We start from the raw sequence: 21,969 nt of genomic DNA on the forward strand, positions 1-21,969 counted from the left end.
GCCCATATCATAGACGCGAGAACGACCATGTTTAGGGAAGGTGGATAAAGTAGTGCGCCTGTGCTAGCGCAATGACGATGCTCGAAGAAGCAGGAGATAGGGTGATCGGCACTTGCGGAACCGTTGACAGTAGCAGACAGCAAGCTTTTCGGCTTGGATGCTTGGTTAAAATGCTCATGGCGTTATGTAGGATGCGATTGACTGTCTTGCGCACTGAATTGCACGCTGGAAGCTGTATCGTCTGCTAAGCATGACGCGGTCAAGACTTTCCAAGGATGTGTCCTGGTGTCGCGAGGTTGGCACGTTGGATGAGGCGGCGGGGCCGCCTTGCCATCCGCCAAAGTCCCCTCAGCGGCCAATCGGCTATACTAGAACGCTTCCATCTCCGCACCATAACAACAACTTTGTGCACGTACGTTTTTTTTTTTTTTTTTTGGAAATGCGAACATCACCTAAGGCATCTCTTTGGGCAGCGGTATCCGAGTCATCGAAAATCGGTAGAGCTACTCAGGCATTGGACGCGACGGTTCGACACAGATTCTTTCACTGAAATCATAAATCGCACTCGCATATATACAGACCTCCTACCTATCCGACCTCATATACCAGACACTAATCGCAGTCTTCCTACTTTGTGACCTCAATGTGCGACACCGAGACGTCCTTCTCTGCACCAGAGACCCCCTTCTCCTTGACGTCCATCAAGGCAGCCTCCCCGACATCAACCGCATCATCGCCGTCGAAGAACCTTGCAATCTCCTCCATAGGCGTATACCTTGTTTCCACGATGCAAAAGTAGATGACGCCGATCTCGAAAGCGAGGAAAACACAATAGCAGATGTAGTACTTCCATGCGAGTGCCTCGAGCGCGATACCATTCACGAACTGATTGAAGAAGAGAGCGGCTGTAACGCAGAAGTTGAGCCACGTGAAACCCTTGGCACGCAGACCATAAGGCAAGATTTCGGTGGTATAGCCGGCCATGATACCTGACTTGATATCGTAGAAAATGCCGTAGAAGAACTGGATGTCAAAGTCAGTATAGCCACCTGTGCGTTGAGGAATGACAGGCGAAACTTACAATACTAACGATAAATCCTTTACCAAGAGGGGCCCGAGGCGCAATGTCATACCTGGCGGAAATGATGGTGAAGATGTTGAACATGACAAAGGTTCCGATGGTGGAAATACTGGACGGGGGTGTCAAGAGTCAGTGCGTGTGTCGCATGCGGTTCGCATAGCGATGCTTACAGATATATTGGACGACGACCGAGCTTGTCAACCAAGAAGGCGAAAAGGAAATTCTCGCACAGCGCCAACGTTTTCATACCACCATTGATACCAAGTTGTGTCTGAGGGTCAGTCAAGCCAACGTTATCCTAAGATGACGATGCATAAAGTCAGTGTATATCTCAAACGCTGTTCGTAAATGGGGCTTCTTACCATAACATACTTGAGGTAGTAAGATATGAGTCCGTTACCACTCCATTGGCTGAAGAAGCCAATCGCAGTGATGATGATGATTCTCTTACGGTTGCCTTTGGTTTTGAGGAAGTCTGACCAGTTGGTTCGGTCTTGTTCTTTGTCAAGCGCGATGGCGGCGCGTACTTCGGCAAATTCAAGCTGGACAAACTCGTCGTTCTCATCTCCTTCACCGTGCCAGCGGGAGAATACGGCGAGTGCTTCTTCGTGGCGGTCTTTGTTACATAGCCAACGTGGAGATTCGGGCATAAAGAAGATAAAACCAAGAATGATAAGGGAGCAGATTGATTGTAGGAGGGAAGGAAGTCGCCAAGACCAGTCGCTCTATGAGAAGTTAGGATCACGTCTCTACTGGAAGATCAAGGCGAGATGTAAAAGGAGAAAGTCTTGACATACCTTCATCTGGAGTGTGCCATATGTGACCCAGGATGCGATGAACGCACCGGAGTGATAGCTGGCGCCAGAAAGCGTTACCAAGACCGCACGGTCTTGTGGATGAGCGATTTCCGCGATCAACAACGGCGCTGATCCAAGAACAATAGTGTCTCCGAAGCCTAGGACCAAGCGAGCTGCAATGAACATACCGATGTTCTGCGCCCCAGTTTGTATTGCGACAGCGAATAACATGATGACACATCCAATTGCTACACCGATCTTTCTGCCTTTCCAATCAATGAGATAAGGAGTGAAGAAGAGACCGATGAGCGAGCCCAGAGACATGGATGAGTTGAAGAAACCGAGCATGGCACCACGTGGTTCTCCAAAGTAGTCTTGCCAGTAGGACAATGACTGAAGACCGTTCATCATTGATCCATCGAAGCCATTGGCAGTGTTCGTAAGAATCAGGACGACTATGTATATGTATAGTCTGCGCAGATTGGCTTGCTTCCACCACGGCACCCTTGGGAACGCGCGACCTGCGAAGAAGAAATGTCCTTTCGGCGGTTTGATGGGTACAACCTTCTGAGTGGTCTTGGGTGGACGGAAAGAGATCGCCATCGTGAAAAATGGTCGTTGCTGTGATGAAAAAAGATGACACAGCTCCTACAGCAAAAAGGAGCATTGAAGATGCATGGGTTACTTATATCTATACACAATCCACGCCGCGCCACACACAGCATCCTAGAGGCATACAATCCTGGCTATTAGCATCTATCTGGTCTTACTTCGCACATCTCGGTGGCCAAAACAAACCCTTGGGAAGAAGCCAAGCTGGTTGAATGCGCACATTTGCCTGGCCTTGTCCCGCAGTCAAGCACGCATCTCTCGTATTTTACTCTTGTACTTCGCGCCACCAAGGCGCTGCGGTCTTGACAATTCTAGGTATTGTATCAGCAAGGCCCATTTGAACCAGTCTGGAGTCATGCAGCCACGCGACTGAGCCCTTAGTCGATTGCGGGGAAGTCAACTAGTCGTGCAGCAACCCCATGGGGTTCAACCGGTTAAAGGATGAACCTTATCAGCCTTCTACAATAAAGTCGTTGGTGATGGACGTGAGTATTGCCGCTTCTATTGCCGGTGTCGCGTTGCCAATGCTCGGAACGTGGAGAAATCTGTTGTCGCTAGGCCTATTCTCGTTAAGACGTAGTATTATGATTGGTCACCTAGGTCCTATCAGATGACAGTCCATCGTCTGAGCTTCAATTCCATGGCTTGCACGATTTCTACCGTTACCAAGGAGCGCGTCTAAATACCAAAGTCTCGGTACTCGACAGGCCTTGCAACGCACTGGGGTCTGTGCTGGGACTGTCCATCGACCCGGATCCTGAGCCGTTTCACGGCAACTTGTCGATCATGTTTATTAGATAGTGATCTGGAAGCGTTTAAGCACAGAAGATCCATCGAAGAATTTGGTATATGCAAGAGACATCTAAGAAGAGGAAGACATATCTGTCGATGGGCATGTGTAGTCACGACTACATTTGTAGATGAGCTTCTGTTTTGGAAGGATCTTGGTATGTATCTATGACCCAAAGCGTAAGATGGTACCGAAAGAGATAGCGCAACAGGGCCAAGAGTCCTTCACGCGACCAGCATGCGCATTTATCCGGTAGGAATATGTTCACGGTACTATCCTTGCGACTACCACAATACACCAAGAGTAGTCTATGATTCAATTTTCTGGGTAGTAATTCTGGTTTAGATTTTGGACCATAGAGCCATCAACATGGTGAACAGCAATCAGAATATCAACCCCATCGTTGGAGGGTTCGCTCCAGACCCCTCGCTTGTCCTCGTCGATGGCACTTACTTCCTTATCAACTCGACGTTCCATCTCTTCCCTGGTCTCCCAATCTACACGTCGCAGGATCTCATCCACTGGCATCAAATAGGGAACGCCATCAACAGGCGTGAGCAGCTCAGTTTCTCCAAGTCCTCCACTTTGGTTCACGATCTTGGTAACAATGATCATCTCTACGCTACAGGTGGCCTATACGCACCAACGATCCGTTACCATGATGGCACCTTCTACGTCGTGTGCACAAATGTGGTGAATCATAAGGAGGAAGGCAAAGAGAGTTCCTTGCAGAACTTCATCGTCTTCACTACAGACATCTACTCGAGCAAATGGAGTGACCCAGTTTACTTCGACTTCTACGGTATCGATCCTAGTCTTTTCTTCGATCCTCACACCAGAAGAGCATATCTTTGCGGTTCGAGATCTCCAGGTCCGAAAACCAAGATCATACTTTTTGAGATCAATGTCAAGACGGGTGAAAGACTGAGTGATGAAAGGGAACTTTGGCACGGTACTGGTGGCATCTATCCTGAAGGCCCGCATATATATTTTCGAAACGGGTTCTATTACTTGATGATTGCGGAAGGAGGAACACACGAAGGGCATAGCGTCACAATGGCGCGAAGTCGTAGTCTTGAGGGCCCGTGGGAAGCATCGCCCAAGAACTCGATACTGAGCGCTGCAGGTACCGATGAATACGTGCAGTGCACTGGCCACTGCGAAGCGTTCGAAGACAAACAGGGACAATGGTGGGGTGTTTGTCTGGGAATAAGAATGGGCGCTCCTAATTTATACGGACTTGGGCGCGAAACGTTCCTCACGAAGGGGACGTGGAGTGATGACGGTTGGCTCGCCTTTGATCGCGCGAAAATGCAAATCGAAAACCTGGTACCTATCCCATCGAAAAGACTCACTGCCGCGCCCGGCGTTGACTTCTTATATATCCACGACCCTATGCTGTCTCACTACAAGATTGTGGAACAACAGATGATACTCACAGCTTCGCCAAACGATCTGAAATCTGCAGATGTATCGCCGTCGTTCGTCGGTAAACGTCAGCGTCAATTGAAAGGAAGAAGCAGCGTCACCGTTCTATCACCAGCACCTAGCTTCAAGTCGCTAAATACAGGCCTTGCAGTCTACAAAGACGAACATCGCTTCATCTCCTTGTCGTATACCACGTCTTTGGACTCTTCCGCTCCCCGCATTGGGCTCCACGTATGCAATGCAGCGAAAGGAATCGATGACCAGAAACACGCCAAACTAGAGAAAGCATTTCAAACTCTTCAACTTGTATGTGAGTATTCAGAGATGGAGTACATCCTGTCGTATGGAACAGACAGCGGAGAAGTCAAAGAGATAGGACAGGTATCCGCTATGGATCTGAGCGACAAAGATTTCGTAGGACCGATTATCGGTATATTTGCGGAGGGAGAGGGTGGAGAAGTCGACTTCAGGGATTTCGAGATTGACAGTGCATCGTCGCGGGCCGTGTAAAGTGGCGACGATCGCGTGGTCTTCGCTCGCGAACCATGACGGGTCTTGCCGGTGAAATCTTCGGATGCACGATCTGCCATCGTGCATTGCCGCGATGACTGTGGGGTATCAATGGCACGTTTCGTAGTTATATATAAACATTTGAGTTTGCTCTCTTATTACCATGATAGAAGGTGTTTATATTTAGGGTTCCCATCTTCTACATTGCTAAGCTTCGTATCATCATGTGCATCCGTGAGATCCTTTGCTAGACATTTTATAGTTATCTTGCAGTGCACTAGCGGGTAACTAATATCGTGCTCTGCAGCATTGGACGGCTCTGGTAGGAGATATATACTCCGAGCCTAAGACGGGCGATATTGATGGCTCGCATCCGAGCATCGACCCAAGCCCTGCCAGAGAGCACTTCATCCCTTCGTTGGGACGCACTCAGGACTCAATTGCCTATTTCGATCCGGTGTATGGCGATATTGGCGTGTCTAGTTGCTCAAGTTCTGGTAATTGTAAAGTCTTTAGAGACCTGAATGGCATCGAACGGCAGTGGCTCTGAGGTAAGTTTTCGTTCGGAACTTGCGTCGTCGCCCGTAACAGTGATGTTCGTCTGGTCTTTGTCGTGCTGTGTTCAGTTAGCTTCATCGATCGCCCTGTGCCTGCTTCATGAGACTTACCAACTCCATCCACTGAGTGTAGTGACCCGGCCTCGCTTGCTGCGATCCCAGACCACCGGTGTTCGACCTCTTGATCGCACTGAGTCTTCCAGTATTGCTCATTGACGCGCTCTTGTACTTTTGGCGCCACTGAAGGTAGAACGGGCGTAACATGGGAATGTTGATACAGAGACCGGCCAGCATGAGCTCGACAGTGCAGAGCATAAAGGTCGTTCCCGATGTACCTGTGAGGTTGCCGATAAGATCTGTGCATTGTCAGTCTTTCTGCCCAGCTTGTCAACGCGTGTAAGCAAGCATAACTTACCAATAGTATATATGAGGATGAAACGCGCGATGCTAATGACCACACAGGCTAAACCCAAGCCGAAACATGCCAGTACAGCAAGCTTTTCCGTCTTTCGCATTTGCAATTGCCACACGCAGCGGATTGGGATTACCACGATCATGAGGTCGGTAGCCATGTTTGACAAGATCAGACACTTGAGCAGCAACATTTGATCCATACAGTGTCCAACTCGTTCGATGGTCCACTGTTGCGAGATAGGGTCGCAAAGGAAGATGAAGACGAAGTTGAAGATGATAGCCCAGGCGACGACTATGCCGCCGACGATATAGACTGCAAGGCGCAATTGGAGCTGGAAGACGCGGTGGTATAGAGCCAGTTGTGAAAGCTTGAGAGCTGCGAGACACCAGATGTAGATCAAAGTGAAGGCAAACGTTATCTGCATGACAACAGGAAGGTTGTGCATCACTGTTGAGTTGGTTAGTTGTTTTACCTCCTTGAAACGCAACAGATTTTAGAACGGACGTACGCTTAGGGAACATCTCAGCATTGTTCTTATCCAAGTCATAACCAACTCCGATCGTGAAAACTGTCTGGGTGTCAACTCTATATCCATAACTCTGGCGAAGGTCCAAGTCTTACCTACAGCATTCAATCCGATGGTACTTGTCGATAGGACCTTTAAAGATTGTAAGCTCGGATGTCAAGTACGAAGATAGCGCGATGCGTACCAGTGCAATGCCTGCGAAGATATCGTCCAGTGCTAATCCAGGTCCTCGCATGCGACCGCGAAACCGAAAGAAAACAGTGGTTGCAAAGAGCAGCCATAGACATGACATCGCTATCATTGAATCACGGCCGCTCCTAGTCATCGGTATACCGATCGTTTCCACCATGTCGGCCATCTTGCTCTGTGCGAGCCACGCACGCAGTCAACGCGTTCAGGCAATGCTACAGAGATGCAAAGTAATGAACAAAGTACCAAAAGAGTGTATCCGGCCGTGAGAACTGGTGTTGACGAAAGAACGAAGGAGAGAAGACCGGGCGACGAGTCGGGGCGACAGAGTGTTCATAAAACCTGATCCATGCTGTGGTCTCCTGTCTTCCCTCGAAACTCCTCTTGACTTTCGTCAATGATCGCATTGCCCGTTGGGTTAGCGGGCCTAGCCTTGCGGACCGAAAACAGTTCCCTGCCTGTCAGAGCCAAATAGTGGGGGCCTGAAGGATCATTGCCACAAACGTTGGCCGAACACTTGAACTATCCTTTTCGGATGTGTGTTCGAGCTCCCCGGATACGGGTGCAGATAATTCAAACTACCCGAGATGACGATCGTAATGGAGTGACATGAATCTCGTGCATTCCTGCACGTTAAGCCGTAACGAGAATATAGACATGAGGCCTGAAAGGGAATGGTAATATGCGGCAAGATGTTGCCGGCGGTGAAACGGTCTAGCCCAGGATGTGACCCACAGGGCCAAGGGTCTCTGCCAGGCGCCTCATCCGCTTGCCGTATGACAGCCGCAACTCTCCGTCTTGAGGGTCATAGGCAGCATGAATTAGCAGGGAATGAACAGAGTCCTCATGTTCGTCTCCACATCCCTGGGCAAGGTCTGTTCTTGGCCTGAGTCGCATTTTGCCTGTGGCGGCAGGCATGGCGAGCATGTCTTCCAGAACAAATATGCAAATTCTCCGACCTTGAAAACAGCCCTATCCCAGGTTCTCGGGTCTTTTACTAGCCAGGCGCACTATTGTTGCGCGCCTGTCGAATTGTTCGTGCCTTAAGACCATGGGGTTGATAGCGAAGAGTTTTGAGCCCCAAACTTGGATCAACTCAAACGGACAACATTCCCGCAAAGACTCGCGCAGAGTGCGCGCATCTCCACTTGAGCATGTGGCCTCCCTTTCCACGTGGCGCTATGATCCTCCAAGGTCCTAGGGCACCAATGACACCACTCTCAAATGAAAACCCAGTGGGGTCGATACGGCGCATTCTCGGCGCTGGACACGCGATGCCTGTTCTTTCGCCAAGTGCGGATGCATTGCAAAAGCCAGCAATCAGAAAGAGAAAGGATCGACCCTGTTGAGCCATCAGTCGACTAGAGACACTCCATTGGTATATACCATTGCCCTCGCTGAAACGATGCCATGCAATCGCGTTCTCCTTTGTGCAGTTGTGCGTTGTCGAACTGCCCAACATTCCCAAGATGGACGACCATTCGGGCCTTTCACAGGACTCCAAGTCAGTTTTCCCCTTCGCGATCGCGACATGGCTTGTCGTTCTCTGGATAGGCTATAGGATCGCTATTGCCGCTTACAACATATCACCTTTCCATTCACTGTCCCATTTCCCAGGCCCAAAGATTGCAGCAGCATCCTACCTCTACGAAGCATACTACGACTGGTGGCTAGGAGGACGATATGGCAAAGTCATTGCCCGCATGCACGAGCAATACGGTCCCATCGTACGCATAAACCCAGACGAACTACATTGCTCCGACCCTGCTTTCACAGACGAGATATATGCTGGCCCCGGTCGCTCGCGCGACAAGTGGCAGCATCAACTGAACACTGGTGGAGTTGGACCTGTTGCGGTAACTGGATTCTCGACAGTCGACCATGACCTACATCGCGCACGGAAGGCGCCGTTGAGCAAGTTTTTCTCGCGTCAACAGATGTTGAAGCTGGAGGGTGAAGTACATGAGTTTGCCATGATGACGGCGAACAAGATGCTCACTTTCGCTGGGAAAAGCGCCTTTGACGTCAAAGAAGCATTCAACTGCTATACTGCCGACGTGATTTCCCAATACGCATTCGGTGAGCCCATGGGCTTTGTCGCACAGGAAGGCTGGGAACCAAACTTCGCAACCTGGGTCAAGTCATTTTTCAAGAGCGCATACATGATGCGTCACAACGTTTTGGGTCGAAAGATGGCGCAGGTCCTACCGTTCATGGCTGACTATCTCGGCGAAGATATCAAGGCTGTCATGCGAGTCATGAACGTAACCATTCCCCAGTACATTGGCCAGGCTTTGAAGAACCCAGAGAACGGGCGTGTTTTCGCTGAAGTCATGGGTAAGGACAAGACGATGTCTGAGGAGGAGAAGTTCCGCTACAATGGCGAGGGTTTCAACTTTTTGCTTGCGGGTACCGAAACTACAGCTGTAAGCATAAAATGGATTTTGCTTCTAAATTTCGAGGACTGACAATGAATGCAGGCTATACTTACTGTCTTCACCTACTGGACACTGGCAAAGCCAGAGGTTTACCAGAGACTCCTGGCCGATCTGTCCAGCGCCGGTATCAACCTACAGACGCTCAAATGGGTGGAACTAGAGAAGGTACCATACTTCTGGGCTGTCCTGCAAGAGTGTCTACGCATGATGCCTGGTGTGTCCCATCGCTCAGCCAGGATTGCTCGCTTGGAAGACTTACATTACGTGTCCGCGGATGGCAAATCTGACTGGGTCATTCCGAGAGGCACCCCCATTGGCATGACATCCATGATCAACCACTGGAACAGGGAGCTTTTCCCCGACCCCGATGAATTTCTTCCCGAACGTTGGCTATTGGAGGATGGATCGCAAAACTACGCGCTGCAAAAGAAGCTGATTGCATTCGGAAAAGGAAGCCGCAGCTGCATCGGTGAGCAGCTGGCGTACTGTGAGCTGTACATCATGGGCGCGTACATGGTACTCAATGTTCTTCCGAGGGCGAAGCTTGTGGACACCGTGAAGGAGGACATCTCATATGACCATGACTTGATTGTTGCGCAGACGACGAAGGGCTCCATTTCTGTTCGCATCGCTATCGAGTAAATAGGCTCTAAATATTGTGAGGGGGGCAAGGGTTACTAGATTGAGTAGGAAAATACATGATTGATCATGAGCAATAAGGACTTGGTAGAGGCCAAACAGGACGCGCTGGAGAGGGTAGTGACGCGTGTTGTACGTCTGTTGATGTTGGAAGTCGCGACTAGGCTGACGCCGGTGCTTGGCCAAAAAGGGTTTCATCCAGCCACGTGCTATCATATTCTGCAGCGCGACTTTCCATGGCTGCTTCAGCAGTACACCTCGCTTTGACCCATGGTCCAAGCCTTAATCCATATACACCTTCAACTTCTGCAGCGTTCAGTGGGTACACGTGGTTAGAATCAAGTCCTGAGCGGATTTATGTCCTTACAGTATTGGCGCGAGGTTGTCCACGCTCAGTCGTGCTATCGGCGCCCGAGCAGCGTATGGCATTTGTAACAACGATAGGTCCCTTCCCAGACACGTTCTATGCGCAGCCATCCAAACCCAGTAGGAAGTAAAAGTGTGCGCTATGGCACGTCACTATCCGTGCCCACACGTTCCTGTCAGGCCGCAAGACTTGCGCATCGCTGACAAGCCTGCAGTAATAGCAGCCATAGCACGACGTTCGCTTTCCATTGCGGTGGCTTCCCGCATGTGTTAGATTGTATTCGTCTCGGCCTGGAAAAACTCATAGATGCTTGTCAGCGAAGGGTGAAGTGGCACCATTGTTGTGTTCATGTTTGTCTACACTCATAGATCATAGGCGCCCCACATGCGATCCAGGGAGCTTAGGGCACACTACTTTATCTAACCTTGGAACTAGTGGCAACAGTTGTTCCCCGTCCGGCATCATCATTTCTGGGAATGAAGTATCAATTCACATTCCTGCTGTCGCAGCTTGCGCTTGCATCTACAAGTTCTCGCTATTGAGCTCCAAATCATCCTGGTGGGGCTAGGTATACTTTGCAGCCCATGGGCCACTTTTTCCCACAGATTACCCCAGCTTCGGCAGTGACAAGTTGGACAACATGGCGCCCATTGCTCTCCGAAAGTGGTTCGATACGCCTATGACAGAACAGATGCTGTGAACCTAGATGCCGATCTTGTTCGACTCACAGTGGATGCCTACAATGAGGTCACTCTGACGCCCTCACATCGCGAAAAGAGCCTGTTAGATGTGGCTCACCATTTCTTCATTCACTTATCGCAAAGTACTTGATACTTCCTGGGCCTATATATCACTCGATTGACGGGCGGATGTGAGGGGAATTGGCTGAAATCTCTCAAAAGCTCATAAGGAGGGGCGCGTTACTGTTTTCAGTCATGGTGCTATTCGCAGCTGAAAAAAACTAGAGCTTCTGCCAGTACAAAATTGATGTGTGGCATCTACTTTGTCTGTATTGGATGAGGCTGATCAGCATACACGTGGAGTAGGCGCCAAGCATCGTGCTCTTGGAATAAGCTTTTACGCACTTGCTTGTTGAGTTGTGACTGGCCATGGCATATGTATAACATGCAATACTATAATAGATATCATGCCCCTCGTCTTCCGTTTCCTTCTTGACATGCACTCCGAATTTGAAAGCCTATTCGATTTGCCGGTGCTTGTTCCGACGGCGCTTCCTGGTATCTCACCGTCATCTAGCGCTCGGAGACACCGCTCCTTGACGACTGTCGCTTTCGATCCTGTTCCATACCAAAGAATGCGCCGTTGACGCTGCAAAGGAGTTCCAACGCGCGACGTGTGACAGGGCGAAAACGACACGCGGCACCATGCAGCGTTTGCCCCTGGGAGTGCAATCGGCAACAAAGATCTGCAGTGTTCCGAGCATCAACACGTGCCCTGAACCTACCATGAACTCAGGTACGTCCGGAGAAGTTAGCATATGACGTATGGTGCGGGATTTTAGTGAAGACGGGCGGTTTCGAGAAGAGTGACATTTACACAGCCCCATTCTTGGCAGGTCGAAATCCAGACGGTGGTCGCCGCTAGCTATACGGCAAGCGGACCTCAAATGCTCGCACACTCTCTTTGACCCACGAAATTCATCTTTTAGGGTCCGTAGGCCTCTCGAGTCTCAATGGTCCAGGATGTCTTCTCACTGCACAACATCGTCGGCAGCGACGAGTCGCACTTTCCGTTTTCCCTCAAGGACTACCAACGCTATGTATTTGGCGACGACCGACTAGCGCATCGCTTGGGCACGGACCTATGTCGAGCTTTCATTCCCACCATTTCCAACCCTACAGACGACTTCGCAGTTGCCGTTTTATCCGAAAAGGTCCCCACGGCCACTCATAGGCTGCGCAATCACTTCGTCGCTTACCTCAATCGGCATCTGATCGCGAATAATGCGACTCCGGCCCTCAAAATCGACTTCCACATGGCGGGGGTGAATGCAAAGACTCGGGACGATCCGCAGTGCAACGGGAAAAGCGCTTATCACATCGATGCCGAACGCCTGGGGAACAGGACTCTGATCGTACTGACCGAAATCCGAACGAGCCAAGACCGCGAGGACCAGATACGATCTTCATTTGGGGAACGTGGTATAACCACCATTTTCGCCTATCTGGCATCCCTGGATGGCTCCGCAACGACTGCAACCATCTCATCCTTCTTATCTTCGGTCGTCAGCCCGTCTATGAGAGACATTGAGAGCATCGCGCAGTCTACTTATTTTGTCATGAACGAATGCTTTGTCCAGTCTGCACTAGGAAGAGAGTATGAGGACTTTTGCAAATTCATACGACGACAAGACGACCACTTCGTAAGAGAGCTATTGGATCACGCTATTACTGGTCACTACTACAATGACGACGACCACGAACACAACGTACAGTTTCTGATTTGGGAGCTCGAGGCGCGGGAAAGCGTTTAACGGCCACGGCTATGACTAGCAACACAGCACGGCAGACGGTAGCGACCGCTACCAGTAATACTATAGTACTTTCACCACTCTCTATGCTTTCGTACTTGCCTTCTTTTGCATGCACGTAACAAATTAGCGCTCACATTTTTCTTGTCATACCTCAAGTTGTGCCCTTTACTAACATCGCATGGGGATTGCCAAACTGACAAGTATTCATCTGCACTCAGCTTCGCAACCAGTACCAGGCTCAAAGTTGAGCCTTTCAACACCTCAAAGATTTTTGCTTTGTCTAGTTGTCGTGATTTTGTATCGACATGTGCAGCATGCCAGATCCGGAGATGCTGAATGTTGTTCTTTGTCCACTTGTTGCTCCACTTCAAACATCGCAATCATAACTATACTTGTACCCCATACTTCAGTCAACTTCCTCATTCTGCAATTCACTGTCACGAACGACGCGAGCACCTAGCAGCTATGCCGGTGGCGTCAAATCACCATACGCGCAATCAGTCGCATCGAAGCCTACAAGAATTGAGAAGCATTAAGGATCCTCAGGACCTCGCCTTCCTGAATCAGCCTAGTTACTATGAGACCAACGTTGATTTGAGCCAGATCACCGTAGGTACAATTCAGAGTAGGAGAAAAGAGAGCGAACCCATACACTCGACAACGCAGCCGTACAATGCATTTCAAGACGTCCAGCAAACTCTGCTTCAGTTGACTAAATTGTACTCGGTAAGACACTTCCACTACATTAAAGGGTCGCGCAACCTCTTTGCTGACTACGTATTAGCTGCATATCATAGTAGCCGCAAGCTTGTACATGTTCTTCTTTGAAGTCGCCGTCCGGCTACCCTTCCTCCTCGCTGTTGCCTTTGCAATCCCTTCCATTCATGTGCTGCTAGTACCAGAAAAACCGGTAACTGGGGATTACACGTACAATGACGATTCTGAAGGTCTTTGTCGCCGATATTCTATCGATTCTGTAGTTCCTGGTGAACCTGTCGCACAGTACAAGACCGTAGGAGCCTTGCACCCAGCTGCCGCTATTTTCCCCGGTTTAACAGTCTTCTCACCCTCGACATGGTTTCCACGAGCCACGGATAACATAGATTTTCGGCACAAGAGGCAGCGGTTACATACTACGTTTCGCGAATCAACTTACCAACCTCGGCGTACGTTTCATGAAGCTTTCGAGGATACATTGCCACGAGTGCTCGAAAGCTGGACTATGTTCGTTTTCCGGACAATGGTCTACCAGATTACATCTCGAATCACTGTGTTCATCATAGGACGCGCATACGAGGCTATGACGGGAGAGGACATGAATGTAGATGACTACATCATGAACATTCTGCTTTTTTACTGGAACTGGGCGACTGGTATGAGTGGGTTTACTTTGTATAGCATCGATTGGATTACTTTGGGCCTCATTACGCTCCTTGAGCAGCTCTTGATATGGCTAAGCAGGCAGATAACAATGGTCACTGGAGCCATGCACGATGGGAGGCTACAATTTGACGATTTGAACGCAGTGCAGTTCTAAGTGGCATCAAGGCTACATTATAGAGGAAGTCAGAAAAAGGCACAGGATTTGATTTTGGTGAATGTATACGTTGGGCGTTTCCGTCGCTGAGGATCTTGCGTCAACAGTTAAGATATGTGATTGTAAGAATGTTGTTGGGTCCTTTCCTTGCACACGCCGCAAATGATGTTCAATATCGTTGTTACTAGTAGCATGTTTTCAATATAGCCTTAATCGATGACATACTTCAATCAGATATCCATCAATGTAACAGGAATTTTACGCATAACAATATTGTGACACATCCTCTTTGCTCATCTCCATAGCCATTCAAATATCATCACTGGCAAATATATGCTGCCTGATGTTCTCTTCCCCACACATCGCATAATCGCCAGAATAACATAAATGTTCAAGAAAAATGAAGCCGATCATCTTAGCCGCCACAATACCACTACTGACAACATCCCTAGCGCACTCATGGCTACACTGCACCCAGCACAACAACACTGGCATAAAAGCAGACATGGCAGCTGCTGCAGCTGAAACACCACCCAGAGAAATTGATCCACTGTACGTACGTTGTGCATAACGACGTGTACTGAAAAACAGAACGGCAGACTGACCATGTCACAGCGGACCATGGTACGCAGAGCTCTGCCACGGTTGGCCCCGCGCAAAGCAGAACCCTGGAAATTGGCAGGATGAAGGCCTTGAGTGTATGTTATCTCTATCCTCATCGACTTGTCACGTACTCTGCTCTCACTTCCTTCCACGGCTAATCACCTACAGATCTATGGGACCTCCCCGCCGCAGCCTCAAGATCTGACACACACGCATGCCACCCCAGCCAACGAGGCCCCCTTCAATACTTGGCCTCCTCTATCCCACAAGAACCTGGTCACAAACCGCCCACACATACTGCACCCGCTCCCATGGTAACCGCCTTGGCTGGGTCATCTATAACCCTCATGTTCGGCGGCAACGGTCACAGCCGTGGTAACTTTGGCGGTGTTGAGATGGGTGACCCAGGGAAAGTATCCGTTTATTGGGCCGGTAGCAAAGAAAAAGAAATTGTAGATGTAAAGGAGTTGACGGAGGAAAATCTCATGCAGAGGAACGGGTTCAGTGAGGAGAGTTTCGCATATCCGTTGGACAAGAAAGTAACAGCGCCGGGGTGGGGGCCGGAAGACCTTCACGACAAGGGAAACTGGCAAACGCTGCATCTGTAAGTCCATATTATCTTCTTCTCAGTGTCGTGTTAAGAATGGAGGAAGAGGCTCGGTAGAACGTCGTTTCACTAACAGTCCTTTGCAGGCCGGAATGCATGGAGAAGGGACGGCACATGATGATATGGGTGTGGAGTTTTGGTGGTGGAAATAAGTATAGCACATGTTTTGATGTTATGGTCGCGTGAAATGAAGGCGAAGAAGGTAGGTCAGGAGGGGTGTTGTAGCTGTGTACGTACATGTTGTAGATGTGTGTGCAACATGATTGTATACATCAGTGCTTCGCCTCTCTCTTTCCGCTCGCTGTTCCTGCTTCTCCTCTTGCATGCGCAGTTGCGTTGCTCTCTTCCACCAACTTCAACGGACGGTATTCTGCTTCCCACATCTGTTCTCTGATCCATTCCTCTAACTCTGCATCGTCACTTGGTATGTCCTTCTCTTGAGCTAGATCATCCTCTATAGCCTTCTTGATCACGTTCCTCGCTATTTGAACGCTGATCTCACGAACATCTTCCACATCTGGAAGCAAGCCGGCTCCGCGGTTGTTGAGAACAGGAGCTGCTGAAGCGAGGGCTTGGACAGCTGCAACGAGGAGAGCGGGAGTCATAAGACGGGCTCGACAGAGAACTGCGCCGAGGCCGATACCGGGGAATGTCACCGAGTTGTTGCATTCAGCTTGTAGTCGTCAGTAACATGAACACAGAGGTAGTATCAACAGACTCACAGATATCGTACTCCTTGCCATTGTGCTTAACCGGCGGGAATGGCGAACCTGTCGCAACCAGCGCTTTGCCATCGGTCCAGTCATACAGATCTTGGGGCTTGGCTTCGTGGAGCTTGGTTGGGTTTGAGAGTGGAAAGATGACAGGGCGTTCGACGTGTTTTGCCATTTCTCGAACGACGTCTTCTGAGAAGGATCCAGGCTTGGTCGAGGTACCAATTATCACGTGCGGCTTCACTTCCTTGATGACGGACAGCAGATCGCCGTGCTCTTTGCCCTCCCACTCTTTATCGTCCCGTGCAAACGGAAGCTGGGCTGGAGTAAGTTGGTCCTTTTTACCCTGTAAGAGAAGACCGGGTTTATCGACGCACCTGATCGAAGTTAGCGTGAATTAGCTGACTGGAGCTGTGGAGTAAGATACCAGATTTGGCGCCCGGCTTCTTCTTTGGATTTTCCGGTGTTTTGGATGATAGCATCTTGGATCTGATCTGCAATTCCCGTACCCGCTGATCCTGAGCCGAACATGACAAAACGAGCTTCTTCCCATTTGATTCCGCTCACTTTAAAAGCTGCCATGATTGCTGCGAGTGTCACGCAACCGGTCCCTTGTACGTCGTCGTTGAAACATGCGATCTCAGGTGTGTACTTATCCAGGATCCTTCGTGCGTTGTTCAGTCCAAAATCCTCGAAGTGGATGTACGCTTTAGGGTAATGCTTCCTTGCAGCCTTTACAAACTTGTCGACGAAGTCATCGTATTGCTCGCCAAAGACTCGCTCTTTCCGTATGCCAAGGTATAGCTCGTCGTCGAGGAGATGTTTGTTCTACATTTATCAGCATGCCTCATCTTAACTGACTCTCTATACTGACATCGGTGCCGCAGTCAAGTACTACAGGCAGCGTCCGCGAAGGATGTATTCCAGCACATAGCGTGTAGATGACGAGCTTGGCGATGCTGATCAAGATAGCTCCTACACCTTGATCACCAATTCCCAGAATCTGCTGGCCGTCGCTCACGACGATCACATCGATATCCTCGGGGTTCCCCCACTGCTTCATGTCGTCCTCGACGCGGTCTGCATCGTCGATGTTGAGGAAGCAACCTTCGGGCCGTCGGAAGATCTTGGAGTAGTCTGCTATGGCCTCGCCTTCGGTGGGGGTGTATATGACAGAGAACATTTCCTTTAGGTGGTCGAGGATGAGCTGCGTAGTCGTCAGCCATGCCATGACCAACACTGTCAACTGTAGCGCACCCTGTAGTATAGCACCTCGTTCTGTTCCTTGAGGCTGGTCATGAAGGTGTTCTTTGCAAGGTCGCTCGGTCGGGAGTTGTACTGGGCGTATGCGCGTTTGACCTGCTCGTCGAGGGTCTGGATGTTGGTGGGGAGGAGGCCATGGAGCTTGAATGCGTCGCGCTCTTCCTTGGTGAAGGCTGAGCCCTTGTTGAAGTACGGCGTTCGGAGAAGTGCATTGCTCTGAATGGTGCGTTAGTCGTTTGGTAGCCCGAGCGAATGTGCACGTCGTACCGTCCTAAAGGTGCGTGTGCGAAGTCAGTCTATGTCTCGCATGTACTTCATACAGGGACACTTCTTACAGACTGGTCTCTAATGGCCCGGATGTAGAAAGAGGCAGATGCCCAAATTTGACATTCTTTTGCTGTTTTGTATCAGACGACATGCTTGCGATACGCTTCCCGTGGGTGATGCGCGGGGCTCGAGATGTGCGACTGGGTACCCGCTGGGTTGCTAGCAGCGCTTGCCTGGGTATCGACGATTTGCACCAGGGAAGCATATCCTGTCAGCGGGGGCTACAAGCCAGTTGTAACATCTGTCGCAACCCCGCCCCAAGCGCTATATATTCCCGGCCATTTCCGATGACATGCTGTTGGGCACGCACTTGGTTGCGCGTCGTAGTTTCGGTATGATGACGTCGACGTGAAGCTGCCCACTGTCACCGTGCACGTGGCACTTGTTGGTCGATCCAAACTTCTGGGTACATCCCTCCTAGTCGCCTGCTGCTCAACGTCGCAGCTAACTTGATTCTTCTTGAATTGTTTGATAACTGAAACTCTTCCATTTATTGGTAAGCACGATCTGATCCCATGGGCCAGCGCCGTAGTCATGCGCTACCATCGGTTCGAACAAGAGCAATCAATTCGCTTTATACATAGGTGCTTCAAAATGCCTCGTGTTCTTTCATGATAGTCAGCCCCGTCTCTAGTTTCTCACATCATAAAAATGGACGACATGCCCGCAACTGAGCCTTACGAGCCGTACCAGCAAGCGGTCCCCTCACATTCAGACGCGACCTCCGCTACAAACTCGATTCCACCAAAGCTCGCGCAAGTTCTACGCAGACTTCGCACTCCAGGTATTACACCCACGTGGATTACAGACTCTCTCATCCCTATAATCAAGCTCGCGTATGGCTCTACCTCACCCAAACCGAATTCGATGACGGGACATGGTCCGAAGTCATCGAAAAAACAGACTTACTAATCCAAGCAATGGATCGTGCAAACATTGATGATTCCTTTATACAAACCTACTATGAGGCATTGAGAACGAGGAACAGAGATTTCGATGAAGATATGATAGCAATAGAAGGAGCTAGCAAAGATAGTAATGGCGATTTCTGCGAGATCCTGGCGGACAAAGGAGGAGATTTCGCGATTGCTATGCTTATGGTATTGAAGACTATGGAGAACGTGGCGGACTGTGATGGGAGTAATGAGATAGATTCGAGTGAAGAAACAGGTGGGGAAGAGGGGAAGAGCAAAACGGAGGGGACCAGTGGTACGAAAGATAACACTGCACATGATAGTGGGGATGCTACTGAAGTCATGGGAGAAAGCACTAATAGCAGCAAGAGGGGAAGAAAGAAGAGAAAAGTGGCGAAAGGACTGGGTGGTTCAAGAGCTGTTTGAGAGAAGAGCTATACTAAGCTAGGCTAGATTTTATACAGCCTCCCAGCGCCCATCGCTGTCATCAACCCCAATTGTTGTCTCGCTGCTTTGGCAAGAATAAGGTCCAAAGACCCAACACATACAGCTTCCATGCCAAGTTCGGTAGCCGAGACACATTATTACTACAAGAAAAGAGGCGTTCTGGAGCATCAGCTTCCGTATCTCGAAGATTCCCACTAGGAAAAAAGACCTCTACCAGCCACCTGCAGGCGGTTGTCCAGGGTTTGTCATATCACAGCAGCAACCATTGTTGACGCATTTACAGTCACCAGAGAAGCCCTAGTAGAGCAATCAGCTCGAGGACCATCTTTGAGTCATCTGGATCATCGATACACCTTCGAGGGGAGAGAGATGTGAACTGAGGAAGACATACTTCGCATGGACACTCGATACAGGCAATATGACTAGTACCCTCGACATTGTTGTCATCGCGCACCGAAATGGTCTTGAAGGAACGGCTGAGCGAAATCTGATGGTAGTGTGTTAGTTAGGCGTTTGACACTGTGGTTTGGCAAGACATACGGCTCCAGGAGCGGCAAGAACAGCGGCGGTATAGATCACTGTGCTGATGAGAGCGAACTTCATTTTGACTTAGCGTTGGAAGAGTCGGAAGATTGTTGTTTTCCCAAAGAAGAGGATATTTGTTCCAAGTCGTGTTCTAGGGCAGAAGGAATAAGAGCAACAAAGATATCTGCGGATAGAAAAGGAATGCAATGTGTTGATAAAGTGAATAGTGAGAATGACCAGCCAGACAGGGACGAGGAAGCACTTTGATACGCCATCCATTTGTTACACAGTCGCCATTGCTACTTTGCTACAGACACGGATGAAGCAGTCTCTTTTCCCGTTCTAGTATCCCATGATCTCATTGAATACTGGATAGTGTGACCTAAGCTGCGGTCGAATATTGATTCGCCTCCAATTCCATCATCTTCTCCTAGCCGAAATGTACGGCGCTGCCGATGGAGTACTGCTGCTTTGTCGCACTGGCTGGATGAATTGTTAATGCTGACTTCACCGCACGCTGTGATCCATCGTCTTTCAGCGCCACCGTGTTGCAGTATTGCCAAGTCGATGCATGATCCCTTAGTCTGACTACGAAAGCCAAAGCTAGGATTATTGACCGGGTGAGAACTGCATTCCTTCTACGACTATGAAAGATAGTTACGTGATTTAACCTTCCTCTTCTACAATTCAAACGTGGCAGTCAGCCTCTGAGAATAGGAATACCATTTAGCAAAAAACCAAGCTCTGATGCCTTGACTGGTCCTGGAAAGCTATCAAGTAGGTAAGACAGGTGTGCACCGCCGCATTCTTGCAGAGGCATGCGGCCACCCCGTAGTTAATACCCGAGCGCCCCCGGGGATTCCCGGATGATTTGATGCCCGGTAGCTAATAAAAAGACGGTTGTGCTGCGCCGTACTGCTGCTTACCTACGCCCTAGGGGCTAGAATGTCAGCATGAGAGAAGGCGACCATAAGATAATACAAACGAAGTAACTTACACGACATTTTCGCACTTTCCAAACTGCTAGGGAAGTATTGCGGGAATTCTATACTGATTTTGTTCTCGAGACTTGGGTCGATCATCTGCATGCACTCCACGAGCCATAATGTACCTTGGCTTTACGCACGCTCAGTAGGCCCTAATTCTAGGTTTCGTGAAAAATAGCACTTGCTCTCGAAACCGTTTTGGATGTATCTATGAGAGCATGTGCGCACAGGTGGGATTGGCGGAAGAATTGAGTGGAGTGAAATAGAGTGGAGAGGACGATGATGGTCATTACGTCATCGTTAAACCGCGTCACTTGCGCAGACGCGTCCTTCCATAAACGCTAGGACGCGACTGCCCTTCTGCTACGCTAGCACTAGAAAGCCACCAACAATGTTTCCCCTACTATGTTGAACTATTTACTTCGTATGCATAAACACCCCATTGATCAGTCCGCTAAACCTCTGCTACTGAAGCGACGTTCGCAGCCACGAATCCCTTCCAAAACATCCCGCCGCCATCCATCTCTCCCGAGATTCCCAACTACAATCTCGACAATAACCTCCTTTTTAGGTGTTCCATTCTCCCAGCATGAACATGGTGGCATACTCAACTATCGGTAGTTCAAAAGGCTCGTCAGTACCTATGAATGCTCAATGTCCTGCGCCCCTCACTATGCTTCCGACAGAAGTGCGCCTTAAAGTTTACCAACGGCTCTTTCATCGTGATCAGCCAATTGTCCATATAGGTCGCTTATCGGATCAAGTACACAATCATGGTCTGATTGTTTAGCCCTAAATCCCAAAGCAATCACACAGGTGCAGAAAGTGTTCATGGAGGCTGCTGCAGAACGGGTGGCCGCAACGAAGATAAATGCTGTAGGTGAAGATAGGATGAAGCAGAACAAGGAGAATGCGAAGAGAATAGTCAATCTCCCAAATCAACAGACGACAATGGTTCCGGCCCCCAGCCACCAGACCAACTGGGACACATACACGACTACACCAGGAGTTGGAAGCTTCGGATCTCACCCAGCTTACTCGAACATCATGAGTTCATTTCCTTCGCCACAGCTCCATAAGTCTTTGCTAGCTCCCACACCGACTTCCAAGCGGGAAGAATAGTAGGCGAGGCTACAACACGCACATGACTTAGATTAATTGACCTCTACTCACTGCATTAGTTGATAGCTTGGTTCGATACATC

General features: G+C 49.6%; 8 protein-coding genes across 8 annotated transcripts; 5 read left to right on the forward strand and 3 right to left on the reverse strand.

Moving 5' to 3' along the window:
• Positions 1 to 627: 627 nt before the first annotated feature.
• Positions 628 to 2,481, reverse strand: GT037_002358 (general substrate transporter; the record flags this gene model as incomplete). Its single annotated transcript, XM_038927405.1, has 5 exons — positions 628 to 1,023; positions 1,082 to 1,190; positions 1,252 to 1,379; positions 1,444 to 1,806; positions 1,879 to 2,481. 5 exons carry the CDS (start codon positions 2,479 to 2,481, stop codon positions 628 to 630), a joined length of 1,599 nt encoding a protein of 532 aa, XP_038790697.1.
• Positions 2,482 to 3,649: 1,168 nt separating this feature from the next.
• Positions 3,650 to 5,218, forward strand: GT037_002359 (glycoside hydrolase family 43 protein; the record flags this gene model as incomplete). The annotated part of the gene is made up of 1 exon (XM_038927406.1): positions 3,650 to 5,218. One exon carries the CDS (start codon positions 3,650 to 3,652, stop codon positions 5,216 to 5,218), a length of 1,569 nt encoding a protein of 522 aa, XP_038790698.1.
• Positions 5,219 to 5,705: 487 nt separating this feature from the next.
• GT037_002360 (uncharacterized protein) lies at positions 5,706 to 7,074 on the reverse strand (the record flags this gene model as incomplete). The annotated part of the gene is made up of 6 exons (XM_038927407.1): positions 5,706 to 5,834; positions 5,887 to 6,131; positions 6,191 to 6,637; positions 6,699 to 6,758; positions 6,812 to 6,848; positions 6,901 to 7,074. 6 exons carry the CDS (start codon positions 7,072 to 7,074, stop codon positions 5,706 to 5,708), a joined length of 1,092 nt encoding a protein of 363 aa, XP_038790699.1.
• A 1,300-nt stretch (positions 7,075 to 8,374) lies between these two features.
• Positions 8,375 to 9,985, forward strand: GT037_002361 (cytochrome p450; the record flags this gene model as incomplete). The annotated part of the gene is made up of 2 exons (XM_038927408.1): positions 8,375 to 9,331; positions 9,386 to 9,985. The coding sequence occupies 2 exons, from the start codon at positions 8,375 to 8,377 to the stop codon at positions 9,983 to 9,985; spliced, it is 1,557 nt and encodes a 518-aa protein (XP_038790700.1).
• A 2,057-nt stretch (positions 9,986 to 12,042) lies between these two features.
• GT037_002362 (uncharacterized protein) lies at positions 12,043 to 12,843 on the forward strand (the record flags this gene model as incomplete). The annotated part of the gene is made up of 1 exon (XM_038927409.1): positions 12,043 to 12,843. One exon carries the CDS (start codon positions 12,043 to 12,045, stop codon positions 12,841 to 12,843), a length of 801 nt encoding a protein of 266 aa, XP_038790701.1.
• Positions 12,844 to 13,308: 465 nt separating this feature from the next.
• On the forward strand, positions 13,309 to 15,776 carry GT037_002363 (uncharacterized protein; the record flags this gene model as incomplete). Its single annotated transcript, XM_038927410.1, has 6 exons — positions 13,309 to 13,569; positions 13,628 to 14,216; positions 14,833 to 14,932; positions 14,996 to 15,078; positions 15,152 to 15,587; positions 15,677 to 15,776. 6 exons carry the CDS (start codon positions 13,309 to 13,311, stop codon positions 15,774 to 15,776), a joined length of 1,569 nt encoding a protein of 522 aa, XP_038790702.1.
• An 86-nt stretch (positions 15,777 to 15,862) lies between these two features.
• On the reverse strand, positions 15,863 to 19,857 carry GT037_002364 (nad-dependent malic enzyme 1; the record flags this gene model as incomplete). Its single annotated transcript, XM_038927411.1, has 7 exons — positions 15,863 to 16,263; positions 16,313 to 16,680; positions 16,731 to 17,131; positions 17,178 to 17,510; positions 17,561 to 17,782; positions 19,646 to 19,741; positions 19,795 to 19,857. 7 exons carry the CDS (start codon positions 19,855 to 19,857, stop codon positions 15,863 to 15,865), a joined length of 1,884 nt encoding a protein of 627 aa, XP_038790703.1.
• Positions 19,858 to 21,596: 1,739 nt separating this feature from the next.
• Positions 21,597 to 21,887, forward strand: GT037_002365 (uncharacterized protein; the record flags this gene model as incomplete). Its single annotated transcript, XM_038927412.1, has 1 exon — positions 21,597 to 21,887. One exon carries the CDS (start codon positions 21,597 to 21,599, stop codon positions 21,885 to 21,887), a length of 291 nt encoding a protein of 96 aa, XP_038790704.1.
• Between the last annotated feature and the right edge of the window lie 82 nt (positions 21,888 to 21,969).

Source organism: Alternaria burnsii, assembly GCF_013036055.1.
Source record: "Alternaria burnsii strain CBS107.38 chromosome Unknown 750, whole genome shotgun sequence".
In the NCBI taxonomy this organism is placed as follows: domain Eukaryota; kingdom Fungi; phylum Ascomycota; class Dothideomycetes; order Pleosporales; family Pleosporaceae; genus Alternaria; species Alternaria burnsii.